We start from the raw sequence: 20,020 nt of genomic DNA, 5'->3' as shown, positions 1-20,020 counted from the left end.
TAACATTCTAATTAAATTCAGTTTGACAGGATCTTGTACTTAACCTTTTCCTAACGAATGTCAGGATGAAACCCGTGGTAATTCATGCATGAAATCCGTTTATATAATAATTAAAAAACTGGAAAAACTATTTTCTGAGAAAATTGTGATTGCAGTGTCAAAGCCAGCAAGCAGAACCACATGATACTGTTCGTAGATGAACACATCTATATATGTTTACACAGACATAGATGAACAGAAAAAAAATGTAATACACCCTGCTCTTAAAACATCTGCTTGAATACTGCTGCCCTTAAAGTAAGTTTACAGTTCTTTTGAGACGTTCAAACAAAACACTTCCCCAGCAAGTGTCACCTAGTCAGCATGTGCCTACAGACCCAGGGAAGGATGGCTAAGCCAGAAGAACAAGAACTGGGAATCTGGACTGCTGAGACAGACAGAAGGCAACTTCGACTATGAGACAGATAAAATCTCATTTGTCTCAGGAACTGTCAAACCATCCAAGTTCCAACCAACCCCTCCAAATCCACAGTGGTATGGCAATTCATAATGCAACTTAAACAACAGGAGGTAAACTCAGCTACACGTCTTGGACCACAGAACCCCCCTCAGCTGCCTCTGACAGCTGCTGAGGGGCAGGGGAAAGGGCAGAGGGCCCCAGCCCACGGGGCTGAGTGTCAATCCATCAGTGGAATTCCTTTGTCAACCTGTTCAAGCCCCTTTTCAGACTGTTCACACTCAGTCTCCACGATGACCAATGGCAATGAGGGCTGCAGCCCACTTACATCCCCTGTAAAACACATCCTGGCTGTTTTTAAGCCTGCTGCTGGTCATTTCATCAAGTGGAAGTTCCTGCATTACGAGAAACAGCAAATGTATTTCCCCGATTACTTTCTCTAGATCTCTATCACACCTTGTCTTCCAAGCATTCTTTTTCCTAAAATGAAGCTCAAGGTGAAACAGATATCCAATCAGAATAACAGTGAGTAAATCTTAAGCTATTCTAAGCAGTGATTAAAAAAGCAATGTATGCTCAGAGACCAGACATTCAATCTTTTCACATTTTTATTTTTCGTCCCTTTAGACACTTTTCATGCCTTCACCTTGCTCAGTGCCAGATGGACAGGGAGCATTTAAAACCTACAGACAGAAACAAATGAGCTGTGAAAATTAGCATATTATACAGAGTTTTAATTTGTGTTAGCAGTAAAAGAAATAATTCAAATGTACTATTACTAGGAATCTCCTGCAGCTCCTATAAACATCAGTCCTATAACTTCCAGCTAGCCCTCTCTTCATCAAAATGTTTCATACAAATTGGATTATAAAATACTGCCATGCAACACAAATCCGCGCTGCTGGAGACCCTGGAAGCATTCCTCTTTTCTCATCTGAAATGCAAAAAAATCCCTAATATGGAAAAAATAAATCCTCTCAGTAATCTGTTCAATACCTTTATCCCCAAGAAAAATGAACATCATGTGGCAGTCAGCATTCCTAGGATTCCTTCTAGTTTTGTTTTATTTTTAAATTTAAAATTTTTATTTTCCCTGCTGTAGACTATTTCAGCTAGAGAAACAAAGAAAAACACAGTGAATGTAAGTGGGCCATGGCTACAGTATTTTCCCTTTGCCTTCTTTCTTTCCTTTTGGAAAAGCCTCAAAGTTTTGTGAGTTACACATCAACAGAAGGAAATGAAATACATTTTCCTCTATTAACATATTTAGATAAGTTTTTTTTCAAATTATCTTTTCTTATCAAAGTAAATTAGAAAATTGTTAACATACCTGGTTAGTAATTGCCCAATTAATGCAGATCTTTCTGCTGTAATTACAAACTGCATTTTATCCTTACCATGACGTTAGTGTATGTATTTAAGACATTTCATAACCTATCCTGCCTTGAACGTGCTTTTATATTTAAAATAAGAATACCTAAAATACTCAGAATAAATTACTTCCATTGTTTCTTTGAGCCCTTCAGTGTTCCTGTGCAAGTATCTTTCAGTGGAGGATGGAAAGACAGAGGAATTGGTACACTGACCATGTGAACGAGATAGCAGGTAGAGTATAAAGAGTTTTTTGCTGATACTTTCAGCAGGGCTCCTTGGTTTGCAGATGTGTGCTGGCTCTGCAGTGGCACAGACAACGTTCAACCCATACAACCTGCTCTCCTCTCTGCAGTCACAAGACACAGCACCTCAACACATCACACAGGGTATAAACCCATACAAAAACCATGGATGCTGCAGGCAGAGTAACAACAATAGATCATAACTCAAGAATATAGGAAAGAAATGCAGTAAAATGAAATGCAAACAACTTTTATCTATCTGCCTTCAAGATGTATCTTTCTGGAGACGCCAATTCCTGTAACTGCAACATTCGGGTTCTTACAGAAGTGTTTCCAAACCTTCCTTGGAGCAAAGAGATAAATATGATAAATATGGAAACAGTTTTGTTTTACTTCCACTGAATAGCGAGGATATTCTTACAGAACATCCTACAAATATACCTTCCTCACAAAATTAGTCTGCTGTGACTTGAGCCGATTAAAGCCACAGGAACATTGCCAATGCTGCACGCTGTGTCGGGGCGGATTTTGTAAGAAAAAGGAAGGATAGTGGGGTCAGGTATTGCTAGTTCAGTATTCTTTTAAAGGGGGGAAGAAAGGGCAGTAGACTGACAAGGTACTACACAATAGGACCAACAGCAGGACCTGTCTGGAAATTAAACAAACAAAAAAAGCCTGCGGAGCGGAATGGACTTAGGCATTCATTCACAAGAAACACCAGTTTCGAAGCCATCGCTCACGGGGCGCAGTTCCCTCCGCTGCGCGGGCAGAATTAAAAGCCGAGAGAAGCCCGACGGGCTTCTGCCCCCGCGTGATTTCTGCGGGACGCGCACCCGCAGCGCCTTCCCCGCGACGGGACGGGACGGGACGGGACCACCCTGAGAGCAGCGCGGCCCCGCACCCCCGGAGAGCTCCGCAGGCAGCCCCCGCCCGGCTCCCCCGGCCCCGCTCACCCCGCAGCGGCGGCGGCTCCTGGGGGCGGCTGCGGGCGCTGCTGGAGCAGCCCATGGCGGGGCCGGAGGGCTCTGCCGCCGCTCCCGACGGCCGGGTCGGCTCGGAGCGAGGCGAGGCGAGGCGCGGCTGGCGGGGCCGCCGGTCAGCACCGACCTACGGAGCCGGGAGGGTGGCGGGGCGGCCCCGGCGATGGAGCCTTAAACACTCCCCCGCCGCTCAGCCGGCGCCACCGCCACGGCCGTCCCTGCCCCGGGGCGGATTTCTGCGCTGTGTGCGGATGCCACAAGGTGTGAGTGGCAGCAGGCGGGAAGGGACTGCAGGTCCGTGTGCCCCAGAGTTGAACCCTGCGGGTGTGCACGTAAACCTCGTCAGCAAGCTTTGGGCCGCGTTAGCATCGAGTAGAGGAGACCCACAGCCCGGGATACAGCGTCCAGGTCTGTTAGACGGACTTGGAGGCCACGCCGATGTTTGGCGGTCCGTGAATGGGGCTGAGCTTATGAACCTGAGACTGAGGGTGTGGGGTTTCTTTAGGGAACCCCAGTCCGGACCAGGGAAGAGGAGCAGCAGGGCTGGGTTATCTGCACTGACTGTATGTGGCATGGGCATCCCGAGGGCTGTGCTCGAACACACACAGGAGCCGTGGCCTCGCTGCCAGCCCTCCCTGCACACAGGAACAGCTGCAGGATGCATCCGTGGGACTGGGAGGGACAGACCTCTGGGGTCTCAGCAACTCGGAGGCAAGAAGCAATCCCTGGTTTGCAGAGTCCTCTGGGTTCAGCAGCCACCTGTAACATCCTTACCATCAGCCTGAAAGGTAAAATAAAGACAATGTTATTTTTATACTTGCATATAGGCAAATCAGCAGATGTCCAGGAAAGCCAAGGTGGCCTAAAAAGTCCCCAGAGATTAGAAATGAAGAATCTTTGCCACACAATTTCTTGCATAAACAGATAATGTATTTATTGCTCCCAAGATATATTTGATTAAGTCAAATTTAGACTAATCACACATTCTTCTAAATTAACTTTTTTTATCCACCCAGAAATTTATCCAGACAAATCATACTGTCTTTGGACATTTGTCCAGGGTTTGTGATGTTCCACAGCCAAGGTAGAGCAGTAGCAATAACTCCAATAATTTTGCAATAGTTCCTGCTTCCTCAGTTTGACACTTTTAAAAAATAACAGAAAAAAAATCCACAGTAGGCTCTATAGATTTCTCTGTGCCTATATATATGAGACACTAGACACTGCAATGCTGGTAACTTTAGGATTAGCAAAACAGGTTGATGTGTGACAACAAAAGCAGAGTGCAACAAAGGGCTTAGCAACTTTAAAATTAATTTCAGAAATATTTAACATTCATGCTGCTGGTGTGAAATCCTGACTGCTGTAGTGGGAATGAGGTCAGTTCCCTACACAGCATGTGGGGGTTCCCTGTACAGCACAGATGAAGACACCCAGGGATCCCACTGCTCTGCTGCCACAGCTAGGAAAGTAGAAGTGTCTGTGACTGTGAAGGAGTACTGACAGCTGAGGACGCCTGACATGCCAGGAAACATACCTGATATCCCACCTTTCTTCTGTGATCTTTCAGGGAACAAAGTAAGGAGGATGGGCCACCAGGACAGATTCATCAAACACCAGGCACTGAGGAAAATAAAAAAGGGAAGGCAACATTCAGTTCATTCTCTTGCCTGCAGAGCTTTGTACCTGCTTCCCTCCCTGTCCTAGCCAAAGGGTGAGTTGTGCAGAGTTCACCTACCATCCAGCCTACTTAAACAGCAGAGAAGGGAATTCAAGGTTTACAAGGCCAGGGAGAGGGATCACATGTGAGCGTGTATTGGCAGCAAGGCTCACCAGGGGCTGCTCTGTACTTCATGTTTTTTAAACAGGCCTTGGATAGGATACAGAAATAGAAATGAGAACCCAAGGGCCATTTGGCAGGTGACTCCCACAAACGCTAAACAATGTCATGGTCTTCCCTCCTCCCACGACTGAAGGAGAAGTTGCATCTTTTCAGCAGGAAGTCTGGACACAACACAGTGTTCCAGTGCTGGAACTGGACGACAGGGCCTGGATTGCCCCAGACCAGGCCAGGTTTGGACAACGTGTGCCCACTGCAGAGCATTCAGCACAAACACATTCCCCCAGGATAACGACAAGCTGCCTCTCTGCCACTGCCCGACCTTCTGGGAGCACAGGATTGTACAGAGCTTGTACAGTGTCCCAAAGAAATTCCTGCAAGTGATACAGTGGCTGCAGCATGATGTTGGCAGATGAAAATCCTTGGTAGGCTTCCCATCCTGTTCCTTCCTCTCAGCAGGGCACCTCTCCATGGACTCTCTGCCTCCTCTAATCCGAACCACCCTGGTACTGCCCCAAATGAAGGCAGTACCAAAGGAGCTAAAAAATAAAGAACCCTTTAAAAGCAAATCAACTAAACGATTATATTAAACTAGTCGTTTTTAAAAGGAAAACTATTTTATTCAGGAACACAAATTGGGAATTTAAAACTGAATGTAAACCATGAGTGTTCAGGGATAGCTGTATTTCCAGAGATAAAGCAACAAATACCTATGACCTCTTATATACAATCAGCAATACACTTCCAAAAGCAAACTTCACAAAGATTTCTCTAAGGCCCTGACGATTTTTAAGTTCTCCAGGCCAGTAGTATATGAGCAAACTTGTTGCACTCACTCCAGAGCTCACTAGCTGTTAAAATTTTTGAATATTTTAGATATTATTCCTACTGCAGCTATTAAATTTATATCTCTTTTCTGGTAGTCCCAAATCCTGGGACTTTCCAAATCACAGTGATTTTTCAAAATATTATGTTAATCAAGAGCTTTCTTTTTTGTGACTTCTTTTCTCAGCTCTTTGGGTGTTCTGTACAGAATGACCAGTACCTAAACAAGTAATAAAATATTCTAAATTGTTTATTGTGTCAAATAATTCAGGCCAAATGTTCCACTGATCCAAATGCTCCACTGAAGGCTGTTCTGTGATGCTGATTTATGAACTGCAGAGAGCTGCCTTCTGAAACAGCTATTTTTGTTTTGCAATGACCTTGTAACTTAGCTCCTAGTACATGCCTTGTAATTCCCTGGAAAGGAGGCAATCTGAAGAACTTCTTATCAAACTAATTACCATCTTTAGAAATCCACACCTGTGGATTTCTACAAAATTTGACCCTTAGAAAATGCAGTTTCTCATGGTACTGGCACTGGATTTAAGCTGGCTACACACATAGGTATACAAATGTATGTATTTATACAGGTATATATTTATGTATGTGCATACACACATACTTAGCATGCCTTTACTGGCTGAAAATCTATCCAGGTCTGCAGATATTCAGGTATTCACAACAGACAGTATTTAACCTCAAGGTTTTCCCTGTTCCCTAATGTAGATACAAATATGCTGCTAGCAAGGATTTTCTTGCTATTTTCTAAGTCCATGAGAGATTTTTCTCTCTCACAGAAGAGGTAGCAGTTATGTAAACAACTAAACCACCTGCAATCTTGAAAAGTCTTGTTTATGGTACAGTAGAAAAATATTTTGACAATGGATGTTTTAGGATTTTAGCCAATCACCCCAGGGAGTGGCTGATCCTTTGTCCAATTAGACTATGAAGGAAAAAGTCTATAAAAGAGTTTGTAAAATAATTAAATAAATCAATCTTGCTGCACAATTCCTGCCTGCTGGATCTTCTCTCCTCCTCCCTACAGCTATGGGACACGGTGATATACCCTAGGGCCTAGGCCAGCAGTAATACCCTAATGAGATAACTTTTCTGCACTTGACCCATTTTCCTCCACAACTCCTTTCTTTCTTTCCTTCCTTTCTCATAGTAAAGCTGCTGCAAGGGTGGGTGGGGAGAGGTTTTAGTTCAGATCTAGTGGACCTGTGCCTTACTGGGATCGTAAATGCCCAGTGATCTGAAACAAAGAGCTGCATTTGTCTGCCTGACAATACAGGGGATAGTCCGGTGCACAACCCTGTGAAAATCAGATGATCATATTTGCATTTGCTGTAAATGCAATGATTATCAGGGAACACAATCTGTCACTTTTAATAGCCCTGATGTGCAAAACTAGAGAGTAATGGCTGCAGGTGTTCACACAACATTGTTGTGTAATTGTGCAGAGACTTGACCAGACTATAAATCAAAGCAGGACTGTATTTTTGCACATTTTCCATCCTATAAAAATAGTATGTTCTGTTTGTATTGGTAAAATAAAGATATAGGCCTAGCTTGTCAAAAGATCAGTCTTTTTTTTTTGAATCTCGTCATTTAAGGTTAGCATGTGACCTGTGGCACCTGAAGGATGGCTATAGACATGCTGTCCCTGTTGCAGCGGCTTTAGCAGACGTTACAATTTGAAACCCCCCCCAGTCACACCACACATTTTCTGGAGCTTTCCTGGTAGTGGGTCAGTACCTGTTACCATCTCAGGCACCTGGCAGCCCTGACAAGGAGCAAGTCCTGAGTTCTACGCATTGCCTACTGACACTCAGGGAAAGGGGCTAAGCAGGGGTACAGCTTCAGATGTTCCTCTGCACCCCTGGCTGCCAGAGTGGTCCCCACTTCTTCTCAGGATCAGCAGTGCTGCCACTTCAGCTTTATAAAGACATCAGAAGTTCAGAGAATTTAACAGAATGATCCATCCCAGGCTGTACCGTAGGGTGCCCATGTACCGCTCATTTTTCAGACTTCAGAATGATTTTTTCTCATTCTTCTCTTTATCTTCTTTCCAACCTTTTCTCTCAGTTAACTATACACTGTCTACAACAGCACACATAATTAGCACACATACCTGTTTTCTTAGTACCTCATTTTACTGTTCATTGGATTTTCTGATGAGTAATGAGAAAACTTGATATTATTACCACTGCATTTGTGGGGGCAGTGCTTGGGGTTCTGTAACACAGAGAAGAAGTTGCTTTGGGATTTCTCTGCAGAAAGGCATGCTGCATGGATGAGCCCACATCTGCAGTATGTCCAGTGCTGACTCCTTGCAGCCAAATGGCTGCAAGAGACCCCATGGGTGATCCTGGCCAGCTCCACCTGTGAGGGAAAACACATGAACTTGCTTGTCTGTCCTCAGGTATGTGTAACCCAGCCGCCACAGCTTGTTTGCTAATACAGTGGCATTGGTGTCAGTGCTGCTGCAGGAGATTCCCTGACTTCCCTTTTTAAGATACACTGAGTTAGTTTCATTCACCCAAAATTATGAAGTTGCTTTCTAATTTTTGGGATAGGTCAGTGTTCCACCAGTGATTTTTCTTGCAGTGTTCTCATTCCCTAATTCATACCTCTAACTGGTGCTTTCTTACACAACCTTGTCAGCATTTTAGTGGGGAAAAGTGGTGAAAGAACTTCAAGACCACTGCTCTCTGAATTAAGTTCTCTCTCTTTGTTGGAAACCTTGCTCCTACCCTCTCTTCAGGCAAGCACAGAGTTAGGCCAGGGTGAGGAGTGGTCCTGCTTTCCCCAAGTACTCTGCATTCCCTGCATGCTCATCTTCACTGCCAAACTGAGCATCAGCCTGCAGAGCCCTTGAGCCAGAGTAACACTGACTCAGCCCGAAAGCAGTTGACTTCCCTGGCTGAGCATGGTGGGGCAGGCAGCGGGGACCACAGTGCCTGCTCGTAGTGCTGGGAGGGGTGCCACTGCTTTTTCTGAGGTTTTCAGCTGCTCCCTGGATTGCTCTGGCTTGAGACTTGTTTGTTGGAGACGAGACATTGTCTGCTGCTTCCCTGCCTTTCTTCCATCTCTGCTGTATCACGGCCTCATTGTGGAGGGGAGCTCAAGATCCCGTGCTGAGGGTGCCTGGGTGCCAAACTTTCCCTGATGTGCCTTCCCTCATTCCTTAATTCTCAAACAGCTGCTGTAAAGGCCCATCCACTCCCAGCTGCTGTTTTTAACAAAACAGTGGCTGTATAATATTGTTTAAGGAATTTTAGTGGGGCCAAAGCCTTTTCTTTCTTCTAGTGTAATTTTCATCTGATTTGGACTGGCCCTTTGTCTTTATAAAGGACATTTTATGGACCACAGAGCCCCAGGAGAGGCCTTCACAGAAGGGAGATTTGGGGGGTGAGAGACAATAGTGCCCATTTCTGCATGTATTCCCACCGCCCCCAGCCTAATCCTTATTCACTCTAGATTTAGGGACAGAATTTGGGGTCCAGTGCCAAAAGTGTCTGTCAGAAAGTTCTTTCCGAAATGCAGAGATTTTTAAAAAGCACATTACTGGAAATAACTAGTTTTATAAACTGCTAAGGGAAGTACTTTGTTCTCTCCTAACCTGAGTAGAGGTTGCAGGGTACCCTTGGAAACAGCTCCCTCTCCCGGAGACATGCATGGCTCCCACATCTTGCAAGGCGTCCTAAATCCTGGAATAGTCAAAAGGAATGGCACCGAGGACTTCAACAAGAACGAGAATTTCAACAAGAACAAAAGACGAATGTTTCACCAGACCACAACCAACCGAGTAAAAGAATAAAGAGTTAAAAGCAAAGTCAGAGTTTGATGGGGAATAACAGCAATGCACCTGAGGGATGGGACAAGGGGAAAAAGAGGAACAGGAAAAGAAAAAGACATAGAACAGAGTTTTCTTTTCAGTTGCCAAAGAAAAGTTTGAAGTATACTTCAAAATTAATTTAATCATACTCTGTAAAGGACGAAATTATTTTGTTTCAATAAAAGAAATTGGACTATAGAGACACATCAAAATGCAACATTTTTATATTATTATTTATATACTACATGGATAATTTATGTCCTTTATAGAGACATTATTCCCAAAGAATTTCACCTTAAGAGATGGAGTTAGTCTGAGTTCGTTTCACTTGGGATATTTCAACTCCACTTAAGTTTGGTGACATACCTTTCTAACATACCTTTATCTCAGTGTTAGCAGTTTAGATGTTAATCTAGGTGCTTAAACTGATCAGTCAAAACCTAAGGTTGTTACCCAGAAAAAAAAAGTTTGGGATGATGGTTTGCATTTTGACCAAAGGATGCCTGTCACTGAGAAGGCCATCCTGTTGGAAATATTTTGGTAAGGTCTGTGATCATACACCAGGAAGAGGTTACCAAGGAGGTAGCCATACCTCCAGGAGAAGGGCATAGTAGTATATTGCTATAAATTATTTCCCTTATTTGAAACAAGATCTATTAATATAAGCATACTAAAATAATTGAATGCAATGTTTTGTCTCATCTTTTTAGTTTGTTGCTCCATATTCCATATTGATAAAGGCATCAAACTTCCAACAAGCACAATACATTCCCATGCTTGTGCTAACCTGGGCGAGTCTAACAAAGCTCCTACGCTAGTTTTGCAATTTCATAAGAAACATACACGCTGGGATGCCTTTCCGGTGCAGTGCGTTAAGAGCACAAAGTCACACCAGCCAGCAGACCTGCTGTCTTGTGGCTGGATCCCTGAGCATCCTCTAGAGGGATGTCACAGGCAACCCCCGCAGCTCACACTCTGAGCATCCACACTGCTCATCCCTGCAGGCGCCAGCTGAACTGGTGCTCTCTGCTCCTCCCTGCGCCAGCCTGGGGTGCTTGTTCTAGGGTGGACAGCACTGTGGGATCGAGCACAAATGTCCTTGGCCTGAAAATGGGAGCTTCATGTCACGGCCGTGTTCCCAAACAGTGCAGTGCGTGTGTGCTCAGCGAGATGGTTTTCAAGCTGGTGGTTTCCATAGTGCACGGGGAGGCAGGAGGAGGCTTCCCTGCACTGTAACTCCGGCAGAGCCATGGCCTGAGCTGCATGGGGATGGGATGTTCTGGTGATACTCTGCCTGAAGTACTGTATTCAGCTCTGGGGTGCCCAGCACAGGAAGGACATCGACCTGTTGGACTGAGTCCACAGCAGGCCATCAAGAGGATTAGAGGGGTGGAGCACTTCTCCTATGAGGAAAGGCTGAGAGAATTGGGATTGTTTAGCCTGGAAAAGAGAAGGCTTTGGGATGACCTGATTGTGGTCTTCCAGTACCTGAAGGGAACCTACAGGAAAGATGGAGAGAGACTTTTTTTCCACAAGAGCATGTAGTGGTAGTGACAGGAAAAAGGGAATGGCTTCAAACTGAAAAGAGATTAGACACTGGGAGGAAGCTTTTTACTGTGAAGGTGGTGAAGACACTGGTACAGGTGCTGTGGATGCCCCCCAATCCCCGGGAGGTGTTCAAGGTCAGGTTGGATGGGGCTCTGAGCAATCTGGTCTAGCGGAAGATGGCACGGCAGCGGGGCTGGAACTAGATGAGCTTTAAGGCCCGTAGCAACCCAGGCTATTCTATGATTCCATAATGGGAGGCTCAGGCCGCTACGGCTCTTCCCTCATGAGCGCCTGAAACCTTCCGCTAGGCTGTGATGTGAAACACGCGTTCAAAGCCGCTCTGCTTTTGGGAGGGAGACGGCGGAGATGCGAAAAGGCAGAAACAGTCAGCCAGCCGGACACACCAGCCGAGCCCGCGCCGCAGCCGAGCCCGCCCCTCAGCTGAGCCCGCCCCTCAGCCCAGCCCCGCCCCGCAGCCGAGCCCCGTCCCGCAGCCGAGCCCCGCCCCTCAGCCGAGCCCGCCCCGCAGCCGAGCCCCGCCCCGCAGCCGAGCCCGCCCCTCAGCCGAGCCCGCCCCTCAGCTGAGCCCGCCCCGCAGCCGAGCCCGCCCCTCAGCCGAGCCCGCCCCTCAGCCGAGCCCGCCCCGCAGCCGAGCCCCGTCCCGCAGCCGAGCCCCGCCCCGCAGCCCAGCCCCGCCCCGCAGCCGAGCCCCGCCCCGCAGCCGAGCCCGCCCCGCAGCCGAGCCCCGCCCCGCAGCCGAGCCCGCCCCGCAGCCCAGCCCCGCCCCGCAGCCGAGCCCGCCCCTCAGCCGAGCCCCGCCCCGCAGCCGAGCCCGCCCCGCAGCCCAGCCCCGCCCCGCAGCCCAGCCCCGCCCCGCAGCCGAGCCCCGCCCACACAGGCCAGGCCTCCTCCCTCGTTCAGCCAGGCCCCGCCCACATGCACACAGTGCCCGCCCCCGTTCAGCCAGGCCCCGCCCACATGCACACAGTGCCCGCCCCCGGTCAGCCAGGCCCCGCCCACATGCACACAGTGCCCGCCCCCGTTCAGCCAGGCCCCGCCCACATGCACACAGTGCCCGCCCCCGTTCAGCCAGGCCCCGCCCACATGCACACAGTGCCCGCCCCCGTTCAGCCAGGCCCCGCCCCGCCCCGCGGCCGACGTGAGCCGGGGCCGGGAGTGTGCGCGCGGCTCTCGCGAGAGCTGCTGTGGGGTTCGCGCGGTGCTTGCTGGGAGCTCGCTCCTTTCTGGCGGCCCGGCCATCTTGGCGGCGCGTCTGCGGTGAGCGGGGTCGGGCCGGGGGCGCGGGGGCCGCTGCGGGCGCTGCTGCCGGGTTCTGACCGCTCCCCTCCATCCCCCTGTGTTCCAGGTACCGCCCGACCCCGCGCGAGGCAGCAACATGGTGGCCGCGAAGAAGACGGTGAGTGAGAGCGGGGCCGCGCCGGGCGCACGTGGTGGCGGGGGGGTCCGGACAGCGCCGTGGTGCGGTGGGGGGACCCCGGCATGGCCTGGGTTGGAGGCCGGGGGTGCTGGGGGGCCCTTGGGCACAGCTCGTCGCGTCCCTCAGAGCTCGGATCGTGCCCTCCTGACACTGGCCGCGCCCCTCGGCCGCTTCCCGACGGGCTCGCTGTTCTCGGGTCTCTCCCGTGCGGTGTCCCGGGGTGCTTGCAGAGCCCCTGAGGTGGTGCCGAGTTCCTAGTGCGGGTGGAGTTCAGGTTTTGCCTTTCGTGCCATGTTCTGGCCTTTCTTTAGAGTGGCTCTGACAGATCTGGGTTTGTTGTTCAAAGGTGGTGGCCTCGTCCGTGCAAATGCGCCTAATCTGTTGTGAGCATCACGCTCACGTGTTGTAATATCAATTTAGTATTGTACAGAATCACTTCTTTCTGCTGCCCCATATAACGTTGTCAGTGTGCACCCTGGGGAGAGACAGATTAAACCTGTCTTAGATTTGCAAGGCAGAAGTGGTATTTACTTGGCCTTGACCAACTGAGCTTGACAAGAGCCTGTCCGATATACGCAGATGTCACTGACTGATGTAGATAGCAGCAACAGTGCTTTGAGATGTATTTTCCTATTGTGAGAGATGGGGGTAAGAAAGAACTTTCTGAACTTGTGAAAACACAGTATCAACAACGCCCTTATCCATAAGCTTTCTTATACTCAAGTAACTGATTGGCTTTTCTTATTCCATGTTTCAGATTATAGGGAGATTATGAAAAATGCATATATTTGAAATTTCTTTAACTTTTAATGTTCTCCATTGTTTTGAAAATTGTGAAGTAACACAATAATGCTTTTTTACTTCTTCTTCAGAAAAAGTCCCTGGAGTCCATCAACTCCAGGCTTCAGCTGGTTATGAAAAGTGGCAAATATGTGCTTGGGTACAAACAGACCCTGAAAATGATTCGTCAGGGCAAGGCCAAGTTGGTCATCCTTGCCAACAACTGTCCTGCTTTGAGGTAAGCAGATGTGCGAGAAAATAATTCTAAAATGGGCTCTTTGTACAAATGCATTTTGTGCTTTATGCTAATTTCTCCAATGACTTAAAACAGAGGACTTTGCTGGCATATTCTAGAGTGCTCTGAAATAAAAGTGACAGGTAATTTGCTGTGTAATGATTTCATGTCTAGAAGTGTCAAAATGCTTGCTGGTATTTTTCTAGCTTTCTAATTCAAAGAGTTTGGACTAGATAAAGTACTGGAAGCTTTTCACACTTGATAACATTCACTAAGGGTGTAATGAGGCTGAATTCCCATGTTTTTCCAAAGTAGTATATTGGAAAATAATTTTACAGCTAGGAAAACTGATAATTTATTTAAAATATTTGAAGCACATAAAATTTGCTATTGAAGTTAGTTATAAATGTGGGGTCCTGGCCAGTGAAACTGTTTTTTTGAGAATGTAATCTCTACTAATACCATGACATTTTCCTCATTGAATATCTGGGCCCTTTCTGTTGTCAAGGGATATTGACAGGCTCAAGAAAATGTGAATGTGAAACCCAGGAATTAGATACTTGAGAAATAGTAGGGCTGTTACAGTAGGCAGCAATCCCAAATATTAGTGGGGATCCCAAAAGCGCTTAGGAAACATTGACTGCTAGACTCTCCTAATGGAAGTCAGAAGAGAGGGCAGTATAGATGGACTTTTTGTTTTAAATTAAAATACACAGTTCCTTTCTCAGCTAGCAACAGCTGTATCTGTTCAGCATCTGGCCACCACTGGGCATCAACATTAACTCTCTTAGTTTATGCACTTTGGCACAGCTCCTATGGCCTTACAGAGGTCTGCAAGTGCTGAAACTTTTTACCGTGTCGAAATGAGCCTGTGTAGGAGCAGCCTGAAGGGTTTGTTGTTACAAACCTTCAGCAGACGTCTGAGTAAAGGTTCCTGAGCCACAACCCCAGGGTGATTTTGCCTCGCAAGGAACAGATGTGTTTCTCTGGGTGGGAAGGAGAAGCATCTTAAGGTTTAAGTGTGGTAGGGGTTAAAGTTGCTCTCTCTGTATTGCAGTCAATCAGAATTGTTTGTGGGTACTGCTAACACCCAGTTTTTGGATTTCAGAAAATCAGAGATTGAGTACTACGCTATGCTTGCCAAGACTGGTGTCCATCATTATAGTGGGAACAACATTGAATTGGGCACAGCATGCGGAAAATACTACAGAGTGTGCACACTGGCCATCATCGACCCAGGTAATTCCCACCTACAGTGTAGGGACCAAATGAGGAGGTGTCTGTGGATCCTCCCTTCTCCTGTGAGTGGCAGCACTGAGCAAGGAACGAGTAGGAGTGATGACACATTTTACTGCCTTTTTCCATCAGGTTTAACACTTAATTATAATTTCCTCTGACCAAGATCCTGTTCTTCTTTTGTGAGTCTTAGGTTCTTAGAACCTGGAAGGACTGCTGCTTCTCTTTTATTGCTGAGCCCTGTGAGCATTTTGTCCACTTGTCAGTCTGTAGGGAGGTTTCTGTGTCTGAGAAGTAACTGTATGGGACCTGTTTCTGAACCCCTAAGCTAGGACATGAGCTTGCACAACATGCTGTTTACAACAGCCCTGTTTTACTGTTCTTAATCTAAGAAAAAGGATTATGACTTGTCCTGTTTCCCAGAATAATGCATAGAAAAATAACCAATAGGCAGGTGAATATTCATCAAGGGATGAAAATTATATTAAACACTTCATTTTAAAACAGTAAGTTTGTATGTAGTTACTGTGGTTTGGTAGCAGTCTCTGTCCCAGAGAGTTGCTCAGATTCCTTATATAGAATGCTAAGTAGGTGACTTCCCATCCTCTTTCCAGAATGTTTTAAGAGAAGAATCAATCCCATGTTCTGTTGACCAGAATGCATACAGATGGGTTTAATGATTTCTGTAATAACTTAAACCAAATAATAGCTGTTCCCTAAGTCACAATGATTTGAATTTCCTAGTTCTTCAGAAAACTTCATTTAGCTTGCTTGTATTCAACTAGTAGCTGTAAACTTAGTTTTCAAATGTCACTTTAAGGTGTGGTTTTGGGTGGGGTGAGAGCTGCAAGTAAATCCTAATGCTCCGTATCTAACAATGCGAATATTCTCGCTGTCCTGATATTTCTGTGATCAGGGGAGGCTAGACATTCGCTATAGTAAAACTATGCATTGTGTCCTCCAGGACTAGATTGTTGTTCTAGTACTGGCTTGGTAAATGCTGGTGACAGGTGCATAATTACTGGAAAATACTCTATTTGGATTAGAAGAACACAGTTACAAGTATTTTTTTATCAATCCATCAAAATTACTTGCTTTTTTCCTAAGCAGGCTATCTGTTGCTTTTAAGTTGTTTTCTTTTTCTAGAATCACTGTGGTGGTTTTATGGGTGGGTTTTTTTCTTATTTTTATTCCTAAAATCATCTTTCTGTGGGACCTCTTTTAACTGTACATTTTTGTTTTACAGGTGACTCTGACATCATTAGAAGCATGCCAGAACAAACCAGTGAGAAGTAAATGCTGTAAAGGTGTTATTTCTACAATAAAACTGGTTACAGATCTCTTTTAAGAAAAATTTGTATTATACCTTTGTTGGTTTTAGGGAACAAACTTTATAAATTAAGATTCATTACCGCTGCTGTGTTTCCTGTTCTGTTAAGAAACAACTTTCACGTGGCAAAATTTGCCTTTCATTCTGTAGGAGTTGTGGATCTTGAGAGGTAAGTGAAGGAAGGCTTGATCATGGCAAGTACGGTGCCAAATCCCAACTGGCTAGGGCTTCCTTTGTGTTTGCTTTTGGAGTGCTAATGCAAACACAAGGCATAATGTGAGGGACAGTAGCAAATTTGGGATGTTGGTGGGGGTTCCTAAAGGGTTTACTTAAATTAAAATAATTCACACTATTTTTACCAAGTGAATCAAGTACTAATGTGCATTATTCCCTTTGTCTTTTCCTTCCAAGAGTACATATCTGTAAAAGGGCAAACAGGATATAGCTTCTAGATGTGTAGGTGTGTAACATACACTTTCAGTAAGATACCAATTAACTTCATAAAGCAGTTTTTAAATTAGTAGCCTTTTTTTTTTTTTTTTAGTTTTCTGAAGATGCTGAAGACAGATAAGCTGGTGTTCTCGAGTCACAATTGCTGAGAGCATCAGTATCTTAAGAGATTTGTGCCTGTTCTGTGTGAGACCATGACTGCAGGATGTTCCTTATTACTAGGGATTGTTAAATGAAGTGCCAGTGCTTTTCTGACATGTGGTGAAAGAAACACCTCATGAAAATCAGAAGGCACCTGTAACCTCACAATTCCAAAGTACGAGGTACCTGTCAAAGCTTGCTGTTGGGTATCCATGCACGCTCATCAGCTTATCTGAGATCACTTAATCACTTCAGTTCTGTTGCAACTACTTCTGTTATAAAATGGATGAAGCTGTGTGTTGCCATTTGGAGATAGTCAAGAGGCAAACTCCAGTGTGTGTCAAAGCAAAAGAGGAAGTGCTGGTCTCTTTACCTATTAAACCACAAATCCAGATGAGTTGCAGCCAGGGGGAGGGAGTGAGACTTAAAGACACTTCAGTTGGCGACAATAGAAGCAATTTGCTGGGTTTGGTTGTGTTTTAGTGTTTGACAAACAGGTGTGCAGCTAGGTGAATTGACCAAACAATGCTTTCAGAATTAATATATTACTTGCATTCAGGAAAGAGAATCTGAATACTGACCAAAGGACAGCAGGGAGAAGTTGGATAGTCTGGTCATGATAAGAAAAAGTTCTTGAAACCTCAGGTTGTGATGCCCTGATAATCCAGCAGACTTCCCACTTTAAACATTTACTTTCATCACAGTTTAAACACAGAATTTGTATTTTTACTTCCTCCTGATTTCAGTACTGATTTCAAACTCTTGTTTGAAGAATCCAAGTCAAGCCTAATGGCTGTGAATGCTGTCCCACTTGTTCTGTGTATTTATGTATACATAAAACTATATATATACACACAGACTGTGCTTAAAATACTAAGAGGGGAGGAGGGAAATACAGAAAAGAAAGCCAAATAAATTCATTCCCTAAAACTACTTCAAAACATGGGAGGTTTCACTTCAAAAAATAACAGCATTTTATTATTTTGCATAGCTTATTTCAGTTGTTCTGCTTAATTAGAACTTTTGCTAGTTACTAAATTGTTTATATAAAATTTTCAACATTTCTTATTTGCTCAATGCAAGACAGAACACATGGTGTATAGATGCAAGGATCCAAAATATTCTTTTCAACTTCAGACACAAAGATTTGTTATTTTACTTTGAACCAGTTTACGAAAATAGCTCTGACAGGTCTGTATGTATAAATATACAGTGTAGCATACACTTAAAATTCTGATCAGTATTTTAGCCTGTTTTCCAAGTCTTCCATTCTCTTCGTCATTTCTTCCAGTAGATAAAAGTTAAGGAAAGAGAGCTACTGATAGGATGCACTAACAGAAAAAGTCAGCTGCCTGATTGCTATGGTCCATAAGCATTTTCTTGTTTCTCCTCTGACTCCCAGTAGTTTCTTATATGATATTCCCCTGTATTTTGTTATGATTTGATGAGCTGAGTTGAGAAAGCTGTGTGAAGCCCCATTCCTTAACAGGCATATCTTAACATGGAGTTCAGACTGCAGCTTATTAAAAAGGCTGGTTCTGAAAATGGATTGCTTTTCTCTCTTTTACAGGGAAGATTAATATTTACCTAGTTAATGCTGTTTAAAAAATGTTTCACTTAATCACAGGGAAAACTGCATGTAACTAACAGTAGATCATAAAACTATGGGGCTCTGAGACCCCAGTAAGAAGTCTGTCTGCTCCTCATGATCTGCTTCTGCCCACATTTGTGATGGTGGTTTCCAGACAAATGTGGAATAGAATGCAACAAACTCCATGGCATCTAGGGCTGGTTCCATTTCCAGTAAGAAGCTGTAGCAAAGCAAAGTAGTGTACAGCATCCCTTTCCTGATCAGCACTCCCAGTTGGCAGGAATTCTGTCTGCTGCAGGAAGAGGTTGGACCAATAGCATTTACTTCAGCATCTCTCTCCGAGTGCCATGGAAAGGCTGCAGCCAGGGGAAGCTGAGAGGAAGAGGAGGCCTGTCATCAAGGGAAAACTGAAGGCACTGAGATCTACCTCAGAAGGATGAATTTGCTGCATCCCATTCCTTGCTTGTTTGACTAGGGTCTTGATTTCAACATCTTAAGGTCTTACATAAGGGAAGATAGAGAACTGGGCATATAAATTGGGATCTTGTCATGTTGCTGTTAGGAATTTTTTGGGGCAGACAGGCAAACTGGCCTCTTGAGTTTGGCCAGAACAGCCACATGTACTATGTCCCCCCACTGACAGCAGGAGAATCTCTTGCTAGTAAGAGTGGGTATCCTGCTTCTGTGGGTGTCCAGTCTGCCTGGACATGGGGTTTGGTAATTTCTCATCTGTCTGCTGCAGCAAGGATTACTCTGTGCATAGGAGCACCATGTGAACAGCATTCTCTTCAACAACTGTATTTCTCAAGTGTTCACAGAGGCAAAGTTCAAGCAGTGAAACTGCACTCAACCACTGATAGAAGTTAATGTGGTTGGACACAAAACAGTTTGGACTGGTCCCTCTAAATTTGTATTGTGTAACTGGAGCTACTTTTGTAGCCAGTTCTTGGTCCCCCACCTCTCAGATATCTGGATGAGGGGTCTGCAGTTATCAAGAACTAATGTATCATCTCCCACTTGAGCTGCTCTTGAAATAAGGCAGAGAAATGATGTTTCTAATAAAGAGGAAACTGGATGGTTCATACTCTGTTCAAAGCAGTGCCTGCACAGCGCTCTGAGAAAGTGCTTAGCACTGTTCCTATCAGAATTCCTAGTCTCTGGCTCAGTGTTGACAGGTTTTCATCACCTTGAGTCCTTGGAGTAGAAATCACAGGGTTGCCTGGTCAAATGGTAAAGCAAAAAACCACATGTTGATAAGCTGCTAAGCTTAGCAACTAAATTCTTTGATTCTGAGTAAGCCCGGAGTTCCTCATAGCCCAGCTGCAGGAGATTACAGTAAAGTGCTTCTCCTGAAGGGGCAAGAATTGGTCTCCTTTCTTGTTGGCATGCAGGTTGGAACTCTGTCATGCAACAAGGGTGTGGGAAATTACCTAGAATGTTTTCTCTGAAGTCGTCTGGAGAAGTCCTGTCAGAGAAGTATGTATGTTGATGAGAATTTGAAACGCCTAGCAATAACCTTACATGACAGCTTTCTCCTCCTTTATGAAATCTGCTTTGCATGGAGTAATTTAATCAAGTTAGAACATAATTCTTTAAAGTGTCTACCAAAGGATTCACTTGGGAAGGTGAGAGAGGCTGGCTGCTGCAGGGAAGGTCTGAACTGGTAGGCAATGTATCTGCATCAGGTTACCAGCCACCAGGGCTCTGCTTGC

General features: G+C 45.4%; 2 protein-coding genes and 1 non-coding gene across 5 annotated transcripts in view; 2 read left to right on the top strand and 1 right to left on the bottom strand.

Moving 5' to 3' along the window:
* Positions 1–12,257: 12,257 nt before the first annotated feature.
* RPL30 (ribosomal protein L30) lies at positions 12,258–16,212 on the top strand. Its single transcript, XM_032130007.1, has 5 exons — positions 12,258–12,385; positions 12,474–12,524; positions 13,418–13,563; positions 14,669–14,799; positions 16,043–16,212. The coding sequence occupies exons 2-5, from the start codon at positions 12,504–12,506 to the stop codon at positions 16,090–16,092; spliced, it is 348 nt and encodes a 115-aa protein (XP_031985898.1). The 5' UTR covers positions 12,258–12,385; positions 12,474–12,503; the 3' UTR covers positions 16,093–16,212.
* Positions 15,674–15,808, top strand: LOC116436082. The gene has a single exon (XR_004236927.1). It is a non-coding gene; the product is annotated as a small nucleolar RNA SNORA72 (small nucleolar RNA).
* Positions 16,213–17,667: 1,455 nt separating the features above from the next.
* Positions 17,668–20,020, bottom strand: part of MATN2 (matrilin 2) — a 71,236-nt gene continuing 68,883 nt past the window's right edge. For all 3 annotated transcript variants that reach the window (XM_032129962.1, XM_032129971.1, XM_032129952.1), the window contains one exon: positions 17,668–18,007. In XM_032129962.1, coding sequence (XP_031985853.1) covers positions 17,955–18,007 — 53 coding nt within the window. In that variant the 3' untranslated portion in view covers positions 17,668–17,954. The remainder of the gene's footprint in view (positions 18,008–20,020) is intronic.

This window comes from Corvus moneduloides, chromosome 1 (genome assembly GCF_009650955.1).
Source record: "Corvus moneduloides isolate bCorMon1 chromosome 1, bCorMon1.pri, whole genome shotgun sequence".
Classification (NCBI taxonomy): domain Eukaryota; kingdom Metazoa; phylum Chordata; class Aves; order Passeriformes; family Corvidae; genus Corvus; species Corvus moneduloides.
The sequence above is the reverse complement of the archived record's forward strand: the minus strand, read 5'-3'. Positions and strand labels throughout refer to the sequence as shown.

Excerpts from the sequence above, each read along its gene's own strand:
- RPL30 (XM_032130007.1), top strand. The coding sequence starts at position 12,504 with ATGGTGGCCGCGAAGAAGACG. Across the intron at positions 12,525-13,417 it reads TGGTGGCCGCGAAGAAGACG|AAAAAGTCCCTGGAGTCCAT; the intron begins GTGAGTGAGAGC and ends CTTCTTCTTCAG. Across the intron at positions 13,564-14,668 it reads AACAACTGTCCTGCTTTGAG|AAAATCAGAGATTGAGTACT; the intron begins GTAAGCAGATGT and ends TTTGGATTTCAG.